The sequence below is a fragment of the Carassius auratus genome, chromosome 34 (genome assembly GCF_003368295.1).
Source record: "Carassius auratus strain Wakin chromosome 34, ASM336829v1, whole genome shotgun sequence".
Lineage (NCBI taxonomy): Eukaryota > Metazoa > Chordata > Actinopteri > Cypriniformes > Cyprinidae > Carassius > Carassius auratus.
Window position 1 is genome coordinate 4,726,712 of NC_039276.1, and position 19,141 is coordinate 4,745,852.

The 19,141-nt window shown below is 40.1% G+C and overlaps 1 protein-coding gene across 11 annotated transcripts in view; it reads right to left on the reverse strand.

The window, feature by feature from the left end:
• Nucleotides 1-3,615: 3,615 nt before the first annotated feature.
• Nucleotides 3,616-19,141, reverse strand: part of LOC113052992 (R3H domain-containing protein 1-like) — a 35,441-nt gene continuing 19,915 nt past the window's right edge. For 5 of the 11 annotated variants that reach the window (XM_026217562.1, XM_026217563.1, XM_026217569.1 and 2 more), the window contains 13 exons: nt 18,730-18,957; nt 16,640-16,770; nt 16,352-16,411; nt 14,509-14,670; nt 13,100-13,223; nt 7,472-7,602; nt 7,301-7,383; nt 6,839-6,927; nt 5,718-5,872; nt 4,822-4,963; nt 4,668-4,750; nt 4,431-4,502; nt 3,616-4,316 (listed from right to left, as the gene is read on the reverse strand). In XM_026217562.1, coding sequence (XP_026073347.1) covers nt 4,314-4,316; nt 4,431-4,502; nt 4,668-4,750; nt 4,822-4,963; nt 5,718-5,872; nt 6,839-6,927; nt 7,301-7,383; nt 7,472-7,602; nt 13,100-13,223; nt 14,509-14,670; nt 16,352-16,411; nt 16,640-16,770; nt 18,730-18,957 — 1,463 coding nt within the window. In that variant the 3' untranslated portion in view covers nt 3,616-4,313. The remainder of the gene's footprint in view (nt 4,317-4,430; nt 4,503-4,667; nt 4,751-4,821; nt 4,964-5,717; nt 5,873-6,838; nt 6,928-7,300; nt 7,384-7,471; nt 7,603-13,099; nt 13,224-14,508; nt 14,671-16,351; nt 16,412-16,639; nt 16,771-18,729; nt 18,958-19,141) is intronic. The other 6 variants (XM_026217565.1, XM_026217567.1, XM_026217568.1 and 3 more) reach the window with 6 other exon arrangements.

Here is a 19,141-nt window from a genome sequence, read left to right on the forward strand (position 1 = left end):
AAATGCAATACCTAAAATAATTTATTTCCTAAATAACTTTTCTTGTTGGCTTACCAACAGTTTATACAATACAAGTTTATTTATATAGCACAAATAAACAGTTTAATACCTAAATGAAAATAATTAATTTATTTGTCTTACCTGTGTTATTTTTCACTTTCTTTTCTTCATGTTTTCCTTGGCATTCACTCTATAACATTCTAGTAGAGCTCCTGGGATGCAAACATATTTTCTTCATTCATGTATAAACCTAATTGTAGCTGTGTTCAATTATATTATTGAAAGGCATCATGATTTTGATGTTTAAATGCTGAAAACAGACTCCTGATTTAATGACATTTTATTTTTCCAGAAATGAAAATTATTAATTTAACATTAACTTTATTTTACAATGTATTCAAATCTATATAGTAAAACAATTATTATAATAATATCAATCTGCAAATCAACAGTTTTTTTTTTTTTTTTTTTTTTTTGCAATCTGTTATTATTACAGTTTTTTTTTTTCTTTTTTTAGGATTTTGTTTTAGGCAAAAATACCTTTAAAATACAATGTGAGTTTATATTAGTTTGATTTTGTCAACTATCTTCGTGTGAGTTGTAAGGTGTCAGGTCCAGTGTTGGGAAGGTTACTTTGGAAATGTTATAGGTTACAAATTACAAATTACCTTATTTAAAATGTAATATGTAGTGTCACTGTTTCAAATGACTTTGAGTAATGTAACTGATTACATTTGATTACTTTTTGATTACTTTTCTAATCAAATTGTGATTATTTTGAATCATTTAAAGCAGGCAGGGTTAATGATACAGTGGTACTCAACACTGATTACTCTCAGATTTCAGAATCCTTCTTCGAGATAGGACTTTAGCAGCACTTTCTACTTTGCAATCTTTTTTTAGGTTAAATACAGATTTAAAATCATAAGATAGAGTTTAATAGCTATGATACTATTTTTGAAATCAAATCTTTGCATAGCTATGACAGGAAACATTGGCATCTAACAATGCCTTGGAAAAAAGGCAATTAATCTAAAAATAAAAATAAATAAATAAATCAATCAATAAATCAATAATAATTTACATAAACCAAAATAGGAAATAAAACAGTTATGGAATAAGCTTGTGTAATATTCTGTGTCTTCAACTCCAGTTTGTCTCATATTTTAAATATATATGTGTGAAAATATTAAAATGTAACTCCCTTTGTAATCATTAACAATATCATAATTAGCTGTAATTTAATTACAGTTTACATTACATTAACAGATTACAGCTACATTTATTTTGCGATTAAATACGTAATTTAGTTACATGTAACTAGTTACTTCCCAACACTGGTCAGGTCTGATGATAAAAGATAAAGCACTGAATTTTTCAAGTGTTGGAATGGAAATGGCAGATGAGGGACGAAACAGGGATGTTCACAAACTGCCTCAGACAAATGTCCTCCGAACGTCCGCGAACATTATAAAGCGGAAGTACTGCGGACCTAAGCGGACGTCCAGGGGACGTCCCCTATTTGCCTATTTGTCAGTTTGGGGATCGCGAATCATTTGAATCAGTTCGTGAGTTCGGAGCGGGTTCGCGAATCATTTGAGTCATTTCGGGAGTTCTGAGCGGGTTCGCGAATCATTTGAATCAGTTCGGGAGTTCGGAGCGGGATCGCGAATCATTTGAATCAGTTCGGGAGTTTGAAGTAATGCAGTAGCTCTTTCTAATGGTTTTTTTTTTCAAAATCCTTTTGCATATTTTATTAACGTTCAGTAGTTCTTTCTGGCTCAAGCAAATCCACAAACTAATAAAAGGATTTATTATTATGGTTGCCTGTTGACTGCTGTATATAAAACCTCTTCAGTATAGTTGTTGTTACCTCAGGGGATGAGGAGTCATCAAAAAAAAACAAAAAAAAAAAAACGAAAAAACAAAATTGGCTATAATAGAGTAGCAGCACCTCTTTTGGGCCACTTAAAGCACTGGTTGAACCATTGCGTCGCAAAATGATTCGCCAGAATCGGACAGTGAATCGCGAATCACTCGACTCAGATCGGGGCTTCGAGATGCAGTTTTGACTGCTCTAGTGTGAACCGTACTTTATATAGTTTCCATATACTTGACTACATCAACTCTCAATAAAGAAAAGAGAGATTTAGAGCCAAATTTTTGTTCATGTGATATTTAGCTAGCAGGAAACACTACTAAAGTTTTTTTTACTTTTAATTTAAATCAAGTCAGTTATTTTCCTATATTCTCTTTTGAGTAACATTAGTAAAACAATCCAAAGAAAACCTCTTTAAAACAAAGTCAAAATTAGATCAGATCATGAAATAAATCCGACCAAAGGTTATCTGTGTGCTTCATAGCAAACAAGTGAAACTCATTTCATTGTTTTATATTATAATTATGTGTAAGCTTTGAGTGAAATCTGGATGAACTCCTGAATCATATTTAAGGAGAAATTGTGTGATTTATACCTCAATGACTTGACGTCAGATATTAGATCCTCAGTAATTCATCATTCACATCCAGACTCATCTCTTCTTATTACTAATTATTAATTAGTTGTATAAACGTCTATAATAGTAAACAGAAGACAGCAGATTATTTTAGGTTTTTAATTTACTCTAATATCAAAAGAAGAAGAAGAAAAATCTACGATGATGTTTTCAAGACTTTACCAAAGAGGAGAAGATATTGAGGATATAGTTATGTTGATTAGAAGAAAATCTCCCATCAGTAATGCAAGATAAATTATATTAGATGATCCATGGTTATCAGTGACTAAAACCTTTAAACATTTAATTACTTTAAAAATAAAATACTTTTAGTAATTTTGTCAGCTAGTTGCCACGGCAACATTTCTAATTTTCATTCACTACAATACTTAAAATTAAACAAACAAAAAAATTAAAACTATATAGACAAAAACACATCTATATCTATACAGTATATATAAATTATAAAATTCTATTCAAATATTAAAATAAACTATAATGGTATATAAATAATACTGAAACACTAAAATTAGCAAAATAAATATTTTAATAATGAGAAAATGAGAAGCTTTGCTATATTTACAATGAAAGCATCATGTTCTGGTGCTGAGCATGTGTTTATATGATGAGATCGGTCCGAGCTGTAACATCAGTGTTTTCATACAGAACAGAACACAACACACACACACACACACACACACACACCGTGAGGAAGAGAACATCAGTGCTGCTGAATAAACAGAAGCTCGACTGCGAGAGAGATTTCTTGAGGCGACCTCGTCCTCGCCGTCTCTCTCCAGATGATGATTTAATTAGACGTTAATAATCTGGCTGGCACAGGGCCGACTCACACCCTTACATATGAAGATAAAGCCATCCGTTATAGATCCCCGCAGCTCAATACGAGCTCCAGCGGCTGAGGGATCGCTCTTCTGCTGAATTACTGTGATCTTACTGGTGGAGGAAACACCCAGAAGAATGGAGATGAACCGTGGGGCGTTTGGACGGATGAGGGGAACGGCAGGTTAATGCAGCAGACAAACGAGCCAATAAGAGCAGAATTGAGACGAACGACACGTCCATCGCCGGAGATCAGAGGAAGCTCCTCGCTGAAAAATAAAGCGTGATGGATGACAGAGACCGGACGCATTCACACATGAGGAAGCTGAAGGACGTCACTGCTTCATAAAGCAGATCATTTGGTGTAAACATTTATTGGTTCTCAAACTGAAATAAAAATGGATTTGCACCAGTAAACACTGAACAGCCTTTCAGACCTGCACACACATCTCTAAAAGAAAAAATAGATTTATATTATATATATATGAGTTTGTATAAATGTGCAAACTGTTCTTTTTATCGTTTTTTCTCTTTTTATTTTTCCCAGTAGGAATATAATATTAGAAGACCCCCAAAAAACAAGAACTGACTTGATGTGAGTGAACGTATTAAAAACATGAGACAAAGACATTAACAAAAACAACCAAATGCTGTCGCTATTCCCACAGTTCACTGAGGAAACAGAATCCACTGAATTATAAATTATTCACAAAAAGCAGGTTGTGTTTGTCGTGAGACAGAGAAGCGTGTTTGTGTGTGTTGCTTCGACCGTCACACGGAGGAGAACGAGACCCAATACACACGTGAGACCCACCGGAGAAAGTGTTGAACACCAGATCATTCAAATAAAAAACTAACGAACCAATAAACAGAGATTCAGAAATCAAGAAGAGCACAGTTCTGGCTGTATGTTGAGATGATCCAGTCATCGGTCAGTGGTTCTGCCGCGGGTCAGGAGAGTGTGTGACTGGACGGGTGTCACTGCAGGAGACACACACACACACACACACACACACCATCACTGATCATATGGGACACTTCAAGATGCAGGAACAGTGGATCTGGAGGAGCAGAGATAGCTGTATGGAAACCTACACTGAGATCTGAAGACAGCGCTCTCCTCGGAGTCCTCCTGCCTCGACCCACGGGCCGGACCCCCGTCGGAGCCTACACACACACACACACACACACACACGCAGACACACACACACAGAGACACACACACACACAGACACACACACACACACACACACACACACACACATTAATGGCTAATAATGGCATTATGAATTAGCATGTTAATGTGATCTGGAATGTGATTGGTGGGCTCACCTGACTGGACACCATGGGCGGGGCTTGAAGTAAGGGGGGGTGGATCTGAAGCGTGTGTCCCAGCAGAGGGCAGCGCAGGTCACCTGACACAACAACACATCCTCAAGATGACCTCAACACCCTAATCAACACCAGACAGGACCAGAGCACTCACCTTGTGCTGACACCAAGGATCTGGAGAAGTGAGGCATGATGGGAACAGTGTTGAGACTGGGACGGATGTTCATTACGTTGCTGAGGTGTGTCTGTGTGTGAGACTGAGTCGGTGAGGACGAGCTTCCCAGCTGAGGACTGCTCTGTGAACAAACCGTCAAACACCTCGATGAAGCTTCAGGTCATCACAGATCAGGAGGAGTGTTTCTTCATCAGGTTTGTAGAAATGCAGCACTGCATCAGTGTCTCATCAATGGATGCTCTGCAGTGAATGGGTGCCGTCAGAATGAGAGTGTATAATCATAATAACACTTCCTCCAGTGAAGACGTGCATCTGCTGTTGTCTCTCACAGATTAGTTTAGATCTGTTTAAACGCTGCTTGATCTGTGCAGATTTCTCTCCTGATTCAGACCAGAACACGTCTTCACTGGAGGAAGTGTTATTCTGGATTATAGACTCTATGTGTTTGAGTTAAAATCATCTTAATGCTGGATGTGTTTCAGGTTTTGTCTTCTCCAGATGTTCACTGATGGACTGGAGTGCTGTGGATTATTGTGATGTTTTTATCAGACTCTCATTCTGACGGCACCCATTCACTGCAGAGCATCCATTGATGACACACTGATGCAGTGCTACATTTCTACAAACCTGATGAAGAAACAAACACAAAACACATTTTCAGCTAATGTTAATTTTATGTGAACTATTCCTCTAACATTAAAGTATTCGTCCGACTCTATTCGTCAGAAAGAATAATGTCAGACACATCTAGGATTCCCTGAGGCTGAGTACATCATGGGCTAATTTGTATTTTTGGGTGAACTATCTCTAAGTGAGCACACTGAAACTGTTTTACACTGAAATGGAGAAATGAAGGTGGTCTGGAGAGTTCTCACTGGTGACGGCTCCAGACCGCAGACATCGCTGGGCTTCTGTGAGCGAGAGTGACTGGAGCTGTAGCATCTGTTGTGTTTCCACTGCAGCGCTGGATGAGACGGAGGTAACGCCAGGTGCATCATCACCATGGAGCCTGCGGCCGGGGGCGGAGCTCCTGCACACGCACACACACACGCACGCATGCACGCACACACACACACACACACACACACACACACACAAAAACAAGAGAGAATATAAAGACTGATGTGTGTAGACACAGATATGATTTAACTGAATCCAGCACTGAATCAAGGACGTTCTTTCTCTCGCAGCTTAATCCTCCGATCAAATTAAACCACAAGACGCTGGAGAAGGGGAACAGAATCTAATTTGAGTATTTGAGGAGCCCTTCTAGCCTCCTCTTTTAATTAGTTATGAAAGACGAGCGATCAGTGAGAAGCCATTCACATTAATGGAGGACACATCAGCTGCAGATGAGAAGGACAGGAGCCGTGAAGGCCTTCTTTAAGAGAAGAACAAAGCAGCCAGGAATCACTTTTTAATTACCAGCCGTGTCTGTTCAGTAATGAGATCGCTGGGAGCAGAGAGTGTCATTTCAATTAGCACCGATCTGCCTCGCAGGAAACCACACCAGCCTGAAGGTCACTACATCCCGACACACACACGGAGCGGAGATCAGAACGAGGAACATGTGTGTGTGTGTGTCAGGAAGGCTTCGATCACACACACCGATCCTCAGCGAGCTCTGATGACAGACACTAGAAGACTGACCGTGCTGCCGAAACTACCATTACACACCAGCACTGAACTACTATACACAACTAAAACTACAAATAAATCCATACAAAAAACATCTTCGTTACTTTAATTTCAGATAGTTTCTCATTTTAATTTAGCTTGACAATGTAATAAAACGAACACTGAAATATAAATTAATCAAAACAATAGACAGAAGTACTAAAACAAACATGCTAATGAAAACGTTAAAATATGAATAAACACTATAAAATAACCCTGGATTGATCTGAATAATGTTGTCTTCTGCAGAGCTGCTTTAGAGGAGTGTTTGAGTGATATTTCCCATCATGCATCTGTCAGAAGAGCGTCTGGTCTGTACCTGAGCAGTGTTGCGAGCCGGAGGGGGGCGAGGTGCGGTGGTAGGACATCTGCTGCGCTCCTGGAGGAGACAGGAGCCCCACGGAGGAGCTGAACACACACACACACACACACACACACCAGATCTTCAGGATTCACTCTGCTTTATGATGAACAATTTGGCCAAACTTTTGTGATTATATATCAATATGGCTAAAAAAATAATACTTATTAATATTATTAGTAATGATAAAAATCAATACTACTACTACTAAAAAATTATAATGAAAGCTTGCAAATCAAATCAGTGCTGGGGTTTGCTCTTCTGTGTGTGTGTGTGTGTGTGTGTGTGTGTGTATATAGCTGAGTGTTTTTTATGTATAGGTGTGTCTGTGTGTATGCGCGTGTGTGTGTGTGTGTATGAGTGTTTGTGTGTGTGTGCGTGTGTGTGTGTGTGTGTGTGTGTGTGTGTGTGTGTGTGTACCTGCCGGTGTTCTGCTGGTTGGGAGGAAGGATGCTGTAATACACCTGGACGGGCTGCTGATACGTCTGCTGAGGCACAGACGCCTGACACACACACACACACACACACATCACACAGAGGTTAAACTGCTGTAGATCCCTCACACCTTCCTCTGCTGGATGCGGCGCTCACCTGATAAGCTGGCGCTGGAGGATACTGGACCATCATGCCTTGCAGCTGATGCCCCACACTGCTGTGCTGGGTCTGGGTCTGGATCATGTTCTGGTGGCTCTGCTGCTGGCTTGGCATCACAGTCTGGTACCCTGAGGAACACACACACAGATACACACAGAGACATGAAAACAACACGTCAAACTAAACCCAATGAAGCCTTTACTGTCAATCAACAAGAAGCCGTTTACCCTCATTACACATTACACACAGTTTTCACTGAGAGTTTAACTGGGTGGATGCTCTAAGACCCTCACTTACATTTTTTTATTACATCTTACATTTTTATATTTTATTCCAATAGGGTCAATATTCTGTTAATTCTCACATTATATGTTCCTATAAGTTTCATACAATGATATATTCCAACAAAATTTCCAATCAACACTGAAAAAAATATAAATATATTTTGCAAAATAGTTTTTAGGGTTTTTTTTTTGGTTCATGTATAATTTCAAAAATTTTAAGACCTACATTTATTCACATTGTTTCTACAAAAAAGGGTGTAAATGCAGTTATAACATGGTAACATTCAAAACTTTGACAATGTCTACACATTAACTCACAGAGAACTTGCTGATCAGATACAATGTGGTTTTATTTGAAAAATATACCGATCTGAGGCACATTTGCAGATTCATCTGATCACTTAGAGCGAATTAAACCCTTCCTGAACGCTTTAGATCACTGCTGATCTGAGTAAAGCAGCGGTGTTAAACCTGCCTCTCGTCATCTGAACACACACGCTTCTGGAAGGACAGCAGCTCATGTGATGGGTGCGATGTCTGCGTGTCAGTGTAAGAACAGCTGCTCATCTCCACACAGGTGCAGGCAGGCCGTTATGAGCAGAGGGATCTACATCGGGGTCAAGGTTATAGAGACGCTCTCCACGGAGGAGCTGCTCTGTGGGAGGTCTCCATCTCTGCTGGCTTCGGGCCAAAGGGACAGCAATCAATTTAACCCAGATGAGCACAGAAGTGGGACAAAGGAAGCGGACGGCCCGCGGCGAAGAGACGGGGAAGGCACGCTATTTTTAACTCCGTTCTCTCACCTCCACTGAGGAGCAGAGCATGATGGGAATGTCATATTATCAGTCCAGCTGAGCGAGCAGAGAACAGGAGAAAGTGCTTTACACCGGAGTCAGGATCATCTGAAGGGTTTCACTGTTGGGCAAATATCTACACACCGCTTTATTCCAACATGTTCCTTTAAGATGAAAATAAAATGTAGAAATACACGTTTTTCACATAGGTTTTTACATATTTTAATTAGAAATGAGCTCTCATTACATTAAACCCAGCAGAGATGGGATCTCATCTGAAGTGTGTAAATCTCTAACTGCTAATATCAAATGGTTGTGAGACTTCGTTTTCATGAAGCTGTTTCACACAGATTTGTTGGAGATGAATGATGTGATTGTGATTTTTGAGTGAAAGACAAGCAGCTTTTATTTACCATATTATACAAACAGACATTACCACATGATTATTTAATAAATGAAACATTTTTAGATAAGTCTCTGTTTACTGATATTTATTTGATCAAAAATACAGTAAAAAATAATATTCGAAAAATTTTTTACTGTGATACTCTACAATTCAAAAGTTTGGCAGTATATATAAATAAAAAATTATATATAAACTTTTATTCATAAAGGACGCATTAAATTGATCAAAAGTGACAGTAAAGACGATTATAATGTAACAAAAGATTTATATTTCAGATAAATGTTGTTATTTTGAACTTTCTGTTCATCTGTGAATCCTGAAAAATAAAATGCATCACAGTCTCCACAGAAATATTGAGCAGCACAACTGTGTTCATCATTGATAATAATCAGAAATGTTTCTTGAGCAGTAAATCATCATATTATTCTGATTTCTGAAGATCATGAGACACTGAAGACTGGAGGAATGATGCTGAAAATACAGCGGAGCATCACAGAAATACATTACACTTTAACACAGATTCACACAGACAACAGCTAATTTACTTAAGAATAATATTTCACTGTTTTTAAAATGATTTTGATCAAATAAATGCAGCTTTGCTGAGCAGAAGAGACTTTTTTAAAAACAAGTACTTAAGACAGCACAATCTGGCAGTAACTGACCCAGAAAGAGAAAAGAGTTCAACATATAATTCAAATGGCAGTCATTGAAGGCTTAATGTCGTGTGACTCACAGCCGGACTGGAGCGCAGCGTGATCCTGCAGACGAGTGTTGAGGGAGGAGTGAGGGGCTGGAAAAGAGACCGGTTCACTGTGAGAATCGTAGGGTGTCTCAGACAGTGCCTCGGCCCCGCATCCAGCCGCTCTGAGCACAAACACCAGCGTCTGCCCTCAGCATCGTCTTCACTTGGAGATATTCACTGCTTCATGAAAAGCTTCTTCAATTCAATGCAGTCAAACATCTGTCACTGCGCGCAGGTCGCAGAAGGGAACAATACGGCCAAAACAAAACCTGCATTGTGTGTTAAAGAGCCAAACGCCTGCGTCGCTGTAATGAGCTCCGAGCTGGGATCTCCTGTCCCTGCGGTGCTGCCTCATTTCCTGAACAATCACTCGTGTGTGTGTGTGTGTGTGTGTGAGTGTGCAGCACAGGAGAAAACAACCAAACGACAAATGCACAGGACTGTGGAAACTTTTTTTAAATTTAATGAATCTGCTATATTTTATTTTTAGTAAATTTTATGGTACTGAATTATATTTATGTAATAGCTATGATCCATTTATTACCCTTTACGTTTTTCTGTACAAATTGTACATATTACATTTCTAACTTAAACTTTGGTAAATCTTGAATGCTTTGGAGCGCAGACTTGAGTTCGGTCTCTTTCTAAAGAAGACACTTGACAGATTATTGCTGAAGTGAAAAAGGTTTATAATGAAAATGCACAAAAATTCAATTACATTTTTTATATGATTATATTATTTTCCAAAACATGCTTTACTCAAACTCAAAGAAAATCAAAACCGTGTTCCGAATTTGAAAATGATTTCATAAAAATAAAAATAACGGGCTTTCAGTGAGACTTGATTTGGCTTCAGTACCAAACGTTTACACTCGGTGAAATTAATTTTTTTTTCAGGACCATTTAACCTTTTTTGAGTCAGGTCCATAACTTTGTGTGTGTGTGTGTTTGTGTTCAAAACCTTACAATAATTGAAGTACATTTTTAAGCCAAAACCAAAACCTTTTCGGTCAGTGTAATGTATAACATTACACTGACTGATTATCATTTCTCTGGTGTGTGTGGTGTTTTCTCTGGTGTGTGTGTGTGGTTTCTCTAGTGTGTGTGTGTGTGGTTTCTCTGGTGTGTGTGTGTGTGTGTGTGGTTTCTCTGGTGTGTGTGGTGTTTTCGCTGGTGTGTGTGGTGTTTTCTCTGGTGTGTGTGTGTGTGATTTCTCTGGTGTGTGTGTGTGGTTTCTCTGGTGTGTGTGGTGTTTTCTCCGAAGTGTGTGGCGTTTTCTCTGAAGTGTGTGGTGTTTTCTGTGGTGTTTTCTCTGGTGTTTTCTCTGGTGTGTGTGGTGTTCTCTCTGGTGTGTGGTGTTTCCTCTGGTTTTTCTCTGGTGTTTGTGTCGTTTTCTGTGTTGTTTTCCCTGGTGTGTGTGGTGTTTTCTCTGGTGTGTGGTGTTTCTCTGGTGTGTGGTGTTTCTCTGAAGTGTGTGGTGTTTTCAGTGGTTTTCTCTGGTGTGTGGTGTTTTCTGTGGTGTTTCTCTTGTGTGTGTGGTGTTCTCTCTGGTGTGTGGTGTTTCCTCTGGTTTTTCTCTGGTGTGTGGTGTTTTCTGTGGTGTTTCTCTTGTGTGTGTGGTGTTCTCTCTGGTGTGTGGTGTTTCCTCTGGTGTTTCTCTGGTGTGTGGTGTTTCTCTGAAGTGTGTGGTGTTTTCAGTGGTGTTTCTCTTGTGTGTGTGGTGTTCTCTCTGGTGTGTGGTGTTTTCTCTGGAGTTTCTTCTGGCGTGTGTGTGGTGTTTTCTGTGGTGTTTTCTCTGGTGTGTGTGTGTGGTGTTTTCTGTGGTTTTTTTCTCTGGTGTGTGTGGTGTTTTCTGTGGTGTTTTCTCTGGTGTGTGTGGTTTTCTTTGGTGTGTGTGGTGTTTTCTGTGGTGTTTTCTCTGGTGTGTGTGGTGTTGTCTCTGGTGTGTGGTGTTTTCTCTGGTGTGTGTGGTGTTTTCTCTGAAGTTTGTGGTGTTTTCTCTGAAGTTTGTGGTGTTTTTTGTGGTGTTTTCTCTGAAGTGTGTGGTGTTTTCTGTGCTGTTTTCTCTGGTGTGTGTGGTGTTTTCTCTGGTGTGTGTGTGGTGTTCTCTGGTGTGTGGTGTTTTCTCTGGTGTTTTCTCTGATGTGTGTTGTGTTTTCTCTGAAGTTTGTGGTGTTTTCTCTGAAGTGTGTGGTGTTTTCTCTGGAGTGTGTGGTGTTTTCTGTGCCGTTTTCTCTGGTGTGTGTGTGGTGTTTTCTCTGGTGTTTTCTCTGGTGTGTGTGGTGTTTTCTGTGGTGTTTTCTCTGGTGTGTGTGTGGTGTTTTCTGTGGTGTTTTCTCTGGTGTGTGTGTGGTGTTTTCTCTGGAGTTTTCTCTGGTGTGTGTGTGGTGTTCTCTGGTGTGTGTGGTGTTTTCTCTGGTGTTTTCTCTGGTGTGTGTGGTGTTTTCTGTGGTGTTTTCTCTGGTGTGTGTGGTGTTTTCTCTGGAGTTTTCTCTGGTGTGTGTGTGTGGTGTTCTCTGGTGTGTGTGGTGTTTTCTCTGGTGTTTTCTCTGGTGTGTGTGGTGTTTTCTCTGGTGTGTGTGGTGTTTCTCTGGTGTGTGTGGTGTTTCTCTGGTGTGTGGTGTTTTCTGTGGTGTTGTCTCTGGTGTGTGGTGTTTTCTGTGGTGTTTTCTCTGGTGTGTGTGTGTGGTGTTTTCTGTGGTACTTTCTCTGGTGTGTGTGGTGTTTTCTCTGGTGTGTGTGGTGTTTTCTGTGGTGTTTTCTCTGGTGTGTGTGGTGTTTTCTCTGGTGTTTCTCTGGTGTGTGTGGTTTTTTCTGTGGTACTTTCTCTGGTGTGTGTGGTGTTTTCTCTGGTGTGTGTGTGTGGTGTTTTCTGTGGTACTTTCTCTGGTGTGTGTGGTGTTTTCTCTGGTGTGTGTGGTGTTTTCTGTGCTGTTTTCTCTGGTGTGTGTGGTGTTTTCTCTGGTGTGTGTGTGGTGTTCTCTGGTGTGTGGTGTTTTCTCTGGTGTTTTCTCTGATGTGTGTTGTGTTTTCTCTGAAGTTTGTGGTGTTTTCTCTGAAGTGTGTGGTGTTTTCTCTGGAGTGTGTGGTGTTTTCTGTGCCGTTTTCTCTGGTGTGTGTGTGGTGTTTTCTCTGGTGTTTTCTCTGGTGTGTGTGGTGTTTTCTCTGGTGTGTGTGGTGTTTTTTGTGGTGTTTTCTCTGAAGTGTGTGGTGTTTTCTGTGCTGTTTTCTCTGGTGTTTTCTCTGGTGTGTGTGGTGTTTTCTGTGGTGTTTTCTCTGGTGTGTGTGGCGTTTTCTCTGGTGTGTGGCGTTTTCTGTGGCGTTTTCTCTGGTGAGTGTGGTGTTTTCTGTGGTGCTTTCTCTGGTGTTTCTCTGGTGAATGTGCAGGTGATGTACCTGGCGGCTGCGTGGCTGCAGGAGGCATCTGACTCTGACCGCTGTACACCACTGAACCCACGGGCCGATACTGCTGTCCAGACACCGGGAACTGTCCGGGTGAACAGTAACACGCCGGCATCTGTGAGGAGAACAACACATAGTGAACTCCAGTGAAGCACCTCCATGTGATGGGCTACAGTCACGGAACTCAACACAGCTGAGAGCCAGGGCACATAGCAAGAGTTGACTGCTTTCAGTCTGAATAACGGCACAGCTCAGAGCCCTGAACACACACCATCACTAACAGTACTCAGTCATCACATTCAGGAACACACGTGCCAGACACATTGAGGAAAACCTTACAATTAGATTGATGTTTGTTACTTAGGAACTACTTTGCCGCCGTGGAATAAAAAACAACAACTTTTGATCAATTCTGACTTTTTTGCCTTAGAACTGCTAGTAGTACACTCACAATTTTGAGAAGATGAGTCAAATTTACCTGTTTTATATTTTTATTCGGTGGCTGAAATAAACCGCCATCAATTTCTGAACAGACATTTACAAGATTTTAAGGTGCAGTGTAATGAAATTGTATAAATAAAGATCTGTAAAAATGTTACTTGCATTTTTACATTTTTAAGTGTGTATAAAATGACACTTAGGGCTGCACAATTAATCAAATTTCTAATTGCATTTACAATTAGGGATTCCACAATTACGTTATCGTTCAAAGCGGCAATTAATCGTTCCAAGTCCATTCATGTTTATATCTGCACGCTTAAGATGCGTTTTTTTCTTTCTACATGTTATCTTAAGGGTTTTTCCCATTATTTTAATTTTAGTTTTAGTATAACATTATAATACCATTAATATTTTTATATATTTATAATTTAAAGAAACAAATCCGATGTATATTTGAGGCTTGTACTATAGAAGAGCACTAAAGTTTTTTCAGTTCGAGTGTTTTCAGCTTGTTTATTTTCATATAAAAATATGCATCAAACAATGGTATAAACATCATTCAATGTAAATTGTGATAATCGTAATTAATACTCGCAATTACAATTTCAAGGTAATAATTCATAATTTTTGTCATAATTGTGCAGTTCTAATAACACTATATATCAGATAATAAACAACTCAATATGAATTGATCTGTTGCTTTACTGCTGATATGGAGTTTGTTTCATAATTCATGAAATTTTTTACATTAACTCTGTTATAGTTCTGTTAAATAGTGTGAAGCTGCTTTGAATCAGTCTGTTCTACACACACTCGTGCTCTTCGTGCCCTCTTGAACACTTAGATCAAGCATGTCGTGTAAACAGACAAGTGTTCGAATGCAAGTGTTTTGGGACAGACCCCTGTGTGTGAACACTGTGGTGATGTGATTATGGAGCTGTGATGAGTGCTGTGTCTCACACCTGCTGCTGCTGCTGCTGGCTGACGGTGGACACGGCTGGCGAGGACATCACGTATCCCGTCTGATGCGGAGGTGGATAAACGACAGCATGAGCGTCACGGCCGTCACCCGAGGCCTGCTGGACCAGCATCATGTGACCGAACTGAGCGCTCAGACTGTCCTGCTGAGAGAAGAGTCACACTGAAGCGCTCCGAATACTCAAACAGAGAGGACTACAGTCTGTGTGGATTACAGTAGGAATGGGAAGAGACGAGGCTCTTTTTTATTCATTGAATATTAATTCCAGCATCTGCTCCTGCATTAATTATTCAAAGCATCTCCCACTCCTTTAATTAGTCATTAAGAGCTGTTTACTGGCTGAGGGAGGTCAAGAAAAAGAGGTTATCAGAGCACAAGATGTGCATCCTAGTGAGTCCTGACGGGTTTGAACAAGCTTCCTAAAATACTCAACCTACAGTGTCCCTGCAGTGTACTTATTTATTCCAATTTCCATGCCAGAATCTATGGGTATTTTCATGGTAAGGTCAAACAGTAGTAATGAAAAAAAAAAAAAAAAAAAAAAACTGACAACCAACTCACATTAATATAAAAAAAAAATAATAAAAAAAAATTCAAAAGGTTATCAATTAGTAAATTATAAAAATGTAAAAAAATATTACACACACACACACACACATACATACATACATATATATATATATATATATATATATTTAATTTGTTTAGCTGTATGTCATGTGACCAGCAGTGTTTGGAATAACGGCGTTTAAAAGAACGGCGTTTGGGTAACGACGTAATTTTTTCAGTAACGCGGTAATCTAACTAATTACTTTTCCCGTCGTTACAACTCCTTTAACGTTACTGAACGTTAAATGCGGTGCGTTACTATGCATTGATTTAATAAACTATGCAATCCTAACGCAACGCACCCCAGGCTCACACAGCGAGTGAGCAGGTGGGTTAATGACGAGATAAGCGGTTGTGATTGGCTAAGGCAGAGTCATGTGTTTCATGGTAGCCAATCAGAGCCAGTGTTTTTACACACATGCTGGCGCACGCGGCAGCGCCAGCGGCGCCAAACACACACACACACACACACACACACACACGCAACAGCTACAGAGAGATTCGCAGCAGAGATGGTGAGTCAGGAGCAATCCGATGAAAAGTTGGCATTTTCAAGGTGAAGATATAAGCACTACTTCAAATTCATTGTGGTCAAAGGCAAGAACGTGCATGTGTACATGTAATGTGTGACGCGCATCTACAAAGCTAGTGGCCAAAACACTTTTCTTACAAAGATAATACTTGAAGTGCAGGATAAAACTCTTGATGTCTGCTGACGTGCAATAAATATTGAAAGTTATGTACCTGTCTGTTCTACTCATTTCAACTGACTTGTGAAAACTGCAAAAAAAAAGAAAGAAAAAAAGTACACATTCTCTGACATGTAGCAACTTTTTTTTTTTTTTTTACAGTAACACAAATAGTTACTTTGCCTGGTAACGAGTTACTTTTATTATGGAGTAATTCAGTTACTAACTCAGTTAGTAACCAAATGTGTTATTGGAAAAATGACGAAACTACTTTAGCTGAAAGAGGTTCGGCTGACAATAAAGGAACCTCTGCTGTATGAGACACGGGCGGCAGGATTGAGCAGGGGATTGTGGGATTGACCACGCTGAAGAGTGAACCATGAGCGAGTCCAGACGATGAGAAACTCTCGACTACTCAAATGAGATGAACACGGTAAAGCACACAGATCCTCAGCAGAAACACAACAGAGCAAGGAGACAGGAAGTGAACAGAGAGAAACAGGAAGTAGCAGAGAGAGCGGTAGGTACCAGAGTGAAGGGCTGGACCGGTGGGTAAGACTGTGGCGGTGGCTGGACAGACCAGAGAGGCTGAAGACACACCGCAGGAAGGACATGTATTAGTTCCAGATGTACAGGATGGAAAAAGGTGGAGTTAGTTTACAGCACAATATCAACTCAAATAATTTCCCATCATCCTCTACTGTCGTCAGAAGAACATGTCTAATTAATTCAGAATAACACGAGTGATTCATCAGGACATGCATCAAACACTCCCATAATGCATCAGACCAGTGACATCAGAGCCACTAAACTCACCTGAGCCATGACGTGATTGGTGTGCTGAGCGGCTGGAGGCGGAGCTACAGATGATTGACACCTGGAGGCCTGTGAGGTCACGCTGGGACTGTAGACGACAGCACTGCCGTCAGGGTTCAGGAACGGCTGACCTGAGATCAGATTTTAATTTAATTTAACGTCTATTTTAATACATGGAACCTGACAAAACCACTAACAATTTACTGAATCGAGAAACACTTAAAGTCTAATAGTTATCGCCCAGTTCTTTATATAAAGTTGAGTAATGACTATAATGTTATTCACATACAGTACACTAATGTTAAGTCATATATTCTGTATATTAGGATTGTAACAGCACATGAATTCAAAGCAAACATTTCAACAACAAACGATTTTATAATTACATTTAGAAGTTAATGAAAAAACTGCCTTAGGTGCATTATATTTTATTATTTATTTGAGTCTTGATTACTATATATAAAATTAAACTTAACAGCTTGGCGTCTGTTGTTAATTGTAATCTTTATTATTATAGTAATGTGCAAGTAATTATAATTATATCGTTTACAGCATTAGCGGAGACATATGTTTTTATCCTTAAAAAAATGTTAATGATAATTAAATTTTATTAAAATACAAAGCCACAATCTGTTCAGGAAACCTTTGTTTAATAAAAAAAAGCAATTTTATTTATAATCGTCTGAGGTATATTATCTATATTACAGCTATAAGATATATTATCCCAGCTCTAATCCACTAAATGCTCCCAGAAAGCATGAATATATTAGAGTAATATAAACATGAACATTATGATTTTCTCTAACAGTGGTCTAACTGAGGTCAAATCTGAGAGGAAGTCTAAATATAAACCTGTAAATGATGACAAATGGAGCACATTTGGTCTTACACACTCCCTCATTGAGCTCTAAGGCCTCGATAGAAGACAGAAATGTCCCATTTGCAAACTCCTCAAAAGAGGTCAATAAGCAATTACAGAGCCGTGCTGTCTGCAGTAAACGCATTAGGAGCCGTCCTCGCAGCCGCATGCATATGTACACACAGCTCTCCAATGAGACGCAGTACTTCACACGTCTGTCTAACTGCAGACACATCACCAGAGGCTTCATCATGAGTTTCCCAGCAGCACACTGGGGACGCAGTCAAATCAACACAGCACACGGTCACCACTAAACCGTTAAACACGATTACTAATCAAATATATAATCATGACTACTGTTATTTTACATTCATCAGAATTACTGCACTCTCAGACAAAGCACAAATCAAGAGAAGCAGTTAAAATGAAAGACAAATCAATATGCCCTTGATCTTTTAACATTTAAGAGGCAATTTTACTATTAAAACAGCCTATATGTTTTAGAACTCAAAACTTTCTTGTTAGTCTAAAAACTGCTTACCTTGAAGCCAAACTGCTAAAACGACAGCTTGTATAATGTGATGCTCTATGACTAATAGTGTGGCTAAACTCCGCCTCTGCAGAAGATGATCAATGGCTGTTTACATCACTGTACGTTTAGCCCCGCCCACCGCTTCTACAGCGCTGCGCGTTTAGCCCCGCCCCTACAGCGCTGCACGTTTAGCCCCACCCACCGATTCTACAGCGCTGCCGGATTTGCCCCGCCCCCGATTCTACAGCGCTGCCAGATTAGCCCCGCCCCCGATTCTACAGAGCTGCGCGTTAAGCCCCGCCCCCGATTCTACAGCGCTGCGCGTTTAGCCCCGCCTACCGATTCTACAGCACTGCCCGTTTAGCCCCGCCCCCGATTCTACAGTAGTGTAAATAACGAGAGGCAAACCCTGAAACCGAACAATAAAGCTGCTCCTAAGACAACAAAACGCTATTTAGTGCTGATGATGGGGTCAAATAGGACAGAAAATAGCCTATTACTTCTAAATTATGTTTTTTTAATGTAAAAATACTGATAACATAAAAAGTGTACATCAGCGAACAGTACAAAATAAGTAAAAGCTGTGGTGAAATAAAGTACTGTAACACCCCATCATACAGCTTGAGTGATCATGAAGTGTCTGTTAAGATCAGGGTTAGTGGAGGACATGAAGTCATGCATGTGAGAGCCTTTCCCAACCTGTGTGTGTGTTGACCAGGAGACTTCCGGCCGGTATCCCTGCAGCTTCCAGCGGAAGCAGATAGTAGCTAGCGCTAGCCGTGGATGCTGGCGGCTCATAGGAGACACGGCTGCTAGCGCTGACAGAGGAGAAGGCCGGAGGCTGCCTTAGAGCCGCGGCAGCTGGAGGAGGCTGGGGTCGAGAGAGCGACCCTGTGGACGATCCTACACTACTACAAGAGTCCGAACCTAGAGAGGAACAAGCACATTAACACACAGACCGAGCGCATAATGGAGATTCACTGGGGTTATTAAAACACTCCAGAATGTGGAAGGTCAGACCAATTTCAACAAGATGCTCAATTCAATTTCATTTCTAATTACCTCCGGGACCAAAGCAGTGGAAGAACAGAATAACTGTATGAGCTGAGAA